This window comes from Triticum dicoccoides, chromosome 4B (genome assembly GCF_002162155.2).
Source record: "Triticum dicoccoides isolate Atlit2015 ecotype Zavitan chromosome 4B, WEW_v2.0, whole genome shotgun sequence".
NCBI classification, from domain to species: domain Eukaryota; kingdom Viridiplantae; phylum Streptophyta; class Magnoliopsida; order Poales; family Poaceae; genus Triticum; species Triticum dicoccoides.
Genome location: NC_041387.1, coordinates 26411901 through 26415310, shown reverse-complemented (window position 1 = coordinate 26415310; position 3410 = coordinate 26411901). Strand labels below are relative to the sequence as shown.

General features: G+C 43.2%; 1 protein-coding gene across 1 annotated transcript; it reads left to right on the top strand.

The window, feature by feature from the left end:
- The first annotated feature begins 341 nt into the window (after positions 1–341).
- On the top strand, positions 342–3207 carry LOC119294742 (N-terminal acetyltransferase B complex catalytic subunit NAA20). The gene is made up of 6 exons (XM_037572998.1): positions 342–574; positions 687–777; positions 1333–1465; positions 2378–2447; positions 2683–2743; positions 2839–3207. Exons 1-6 carry the CDS (start codon positions 497–499, stop codon positions 2928–2930), a joined length of 525 nt encoding a protein of 174 aa, XP_037428895.1. The 5' UTR covers positions 342–496; the 3' UTR covers positions 2931–3207.
- The last annotated feature ends 203 nt before the right edge of the window (positions 3208–3410 follow it).

Genomic DNA, 3410 nt, shown 5'->3' with positions numbered 1-3410 from the left:
AGAGAGGGGAAAAGTGATGTAAGCATGAAGAAAGAAGTGTGTGGCTGACATGTGGGACCCGGGCCGCATCAGCAGGTCAACACATTAGTCTTTGCCACATCAGCCCGACAGACAGGCCCACCCGTCAGTTTTGCTGTTAGACGCTGCTTAGTTTTGAATTAGTGCAATTTGTTACTCACTTGCCGTGGAGGTGGTGGTTTTTCGTGATTTTTGACAAAAGCAGTAATTTTGCAGTATCATTGCCACAAATGTGGTTGCTTTCAGCAATTTACTCGATTTGAAAACAATCCAAACTAACCAAGCCCTCTCCCGGCAGCCTTCCAAGTGCCCTTTGCCATCGTCGCAGATCCGAAGCATCCTAGCCGTACATCGCAGGAAGCCTCTTCCAGGTTCCAACCCGACCCGCACAAACGAAATAGGAAATCCGGATAGAGCGCCGCCGCCGCCGCCGCCACGAGATTCGCCGCCGCCGGAAGCCGAGGACGCGAGGGAGACCATGACGACCATCCGCCGGTTCTGCTGCGACGATCTGCTCCGCTTCGCCTCCGTCAACCTCGACCACCTCACCGAGACCGTAAGCCATCCCCCAAAGATCTATATCTTGCCCTCCTGTTACTGTTTCTCGACGACGCCGTCCGGCCGTCCTCTCCTCTTCCCGGTCTGACACGTGGATTCGCTCGCCACAGTTCAACATGTCCTTCTACATGACGTACCTGGCTCGCTGGCCCGACTACTTCCACACCGCCGTCAACCCCGGCGACCGCGTCATGGGATACAGTATGTCTCCACCTCTCCTGCCCTTGGTCGACTTGTGATTCTGCTTCTTTGTTTCTCAGATTAGCTGAAGCTGTAGTGTGTGAACCCCCTCGATTTCGCTCTTGTGGAGAGTTGAACGGTGGGAATTTGTAGGGATAGGTTTATCTGTCTGTCTAATTTGCACACAAGTAATGGTTTCTGGAGGTGCATATTCATTTCAATCAGGTGAATTTTTGTAGGGTGTATGATATTGTTCTCCAATTTGGCCTTGTTCTGTGCCTCTCAGTGGTGATAGTGGCACTTCTGATTGCGTGAGATTTAAACGGTGTTTAGCAATGTTGCCAATTAACAGTATAACTGTAGTTAGCTTATGGGTTTGAGCTTGAATGGGAAGAGAATGAAAATCATCATAATTGAAAGAGTATGCCTTTTTTTTTTTGCGGGGTAAAAGAGTATGCCTTTTTGTGGTGTCGATTAGAGGAATACAATCCTTAAATGTTATGTTTGTTGCATTTCTGCCTTATCCACCTTCTCATAGTTTAGGATCTTACTTATTAAGTTGGGTATCCGCTGCAGTTATGGGAAAGGTTGAAGGACAAGGTGAATCTTGGCATGGACATGTTACGGCAGTGTCTGTTGCCTCAGAATTCCGCAGACAGAAGTTAGCCAAGACGCTTATGCACTTGCTGGAGGAAATCAGTGATAAGATGTAAGTACCTAGTTTTCTTCTAACTGAATCTCCACAGGATTACATGGTTGTTGTAAGCTATAATACTTTCTGTTGTATGGTGAGCTGGAGGTCATACAACCTACTATTGTGCTGTGCCACTGTTATTATTTTCATCATGTTCCCTCGTTGGGAGCTTTTATCACCATCCACATTTTTGACTGGCAATAAGCTCGATCTTCCTGATTCCAGATTTTGGTAACTACTAAATAGACGAGTTTAATCAACCTATTTCAAGTTTGGAAGGTCTTTTTTTGTCCTATGGGGCTGATGGCTGACCAGCTGGGCAGTAATAAACAGTTATGAAGAAAGTATGATCAGAAACACCTCTTTGTAGGAATTTGTAGATTAGTTAATACAGTTTTGTGCTTGCTAGCTCTCCTGTACAACTTTTTGTCACTTGCATTCTCAAGAGCATCTCTGCCATTTCTTCCAAGTAGATCTGTATAACCAACCTACCTCAAGTTTGAAGGTCTTTTTGTGTCCCATAGGGCTGATGGTTGACCAGTTGGACAGTAACAATCTTGAAGAAAGTATGATCAGAAACGCCCCTTGGTAGAATTTTGTAGAGTAGTACTAGTAACTGACCCGTGATATTACAGTTCTGTGCCTGCTAGCTCTTCTGTACAACTTTATGTCAGTTAATTCTCAGGAGCATCTCTCCCATTTCTTCCTACCAGGCACCACAATCTCTTAACATATCTTAGAATTGGATGATTGAATTTAATATATCAGCCCTATTGATGCCGTTCTGCAGTTAACTCTTCTCTCTACTCATGTGCCATTTAATACCAACCGTTGGATCCAAAACTGTTGTAATCTTTGAATCTTGTATACTAGATACCATCTCACTGGCATTACTCCATATCACACTAAGGCAATTTTTCTGTTCAGGGATAAGGCCTATTTTGTGGACCTCTTTGTAAGGGCATCCAACATGCCGGCGATAAGGATGTATGAAAAGGTACAGCTACAAACTTCATGATCACTAGCGTAGTGCTGCTGTACATTGTTGATTAGTTAATCCCCAATTCCTCAAACTAGCAATTTCTTATGCTTCCGCTGGACAGAAATTCTTATAATGTTTGGCAACGAAACCAATAAACACTATATGAAGCTTGCATCTTAGGGTATATATTTTAATGTGATATGAAAATATCCTGAGCGAACTTGTCTAATTATGCTCATTATTTCTGTAGCTGGGCTATGTTGTTTATCGAAGGGTGCTTCGGTACTACTCAGGGGAAGAAGATGGCCTTGGTAAGTACTTGGAGTGCCATGATTATGTCGTCTCATAGTCACATTATTTGCTCCGATGCAGTGCTCACATTTTTATTTTATTTGTATTTTCTTAGATATGAGAAAGGCATTATCACAAGATGTTGATAAGAAGTCCATCATACCACTCAAGAGACCAATTACACCTGACGAACTTGAATACGACTGATGCTAATTTCTAACTATCGCTCTTGCGTAGTTGTGTTCCCATTGATCTGCACGACTTCTATGGCAGCTCAACAAGTTATTGTCTCTAGTGTTGTTGAATGAGTGATCCTGAATTTTCTATTTGCACATTCCTGTTAAGATTTGACGCGGTTTTCATGGTGGGCACTGATGAGCCAACTGGTGCATGCTGAAGTGGAACGACAATGATTTCTAGCTTGCTATTTTTATCTGGGCATGTCAATTTTATTTTGAATTGGTAGTTAAAATTCGTTTGACCATGCCCATGGCGAAATTCTAACATCTGCAGCGTGGTTGAGTACTAAGTTCCTCATAGGCCTGAAATTTGCATGTTTTGTCGAGAGCTAATGAAATGTCCAAACTCCATGAAATTTACTGAAATGTCCAAACTCCATGAAATTTGGCACGGGTATCACACACATGAGCATCTTGCACCACAAAGGAATCAGAATTTTTTAAACTA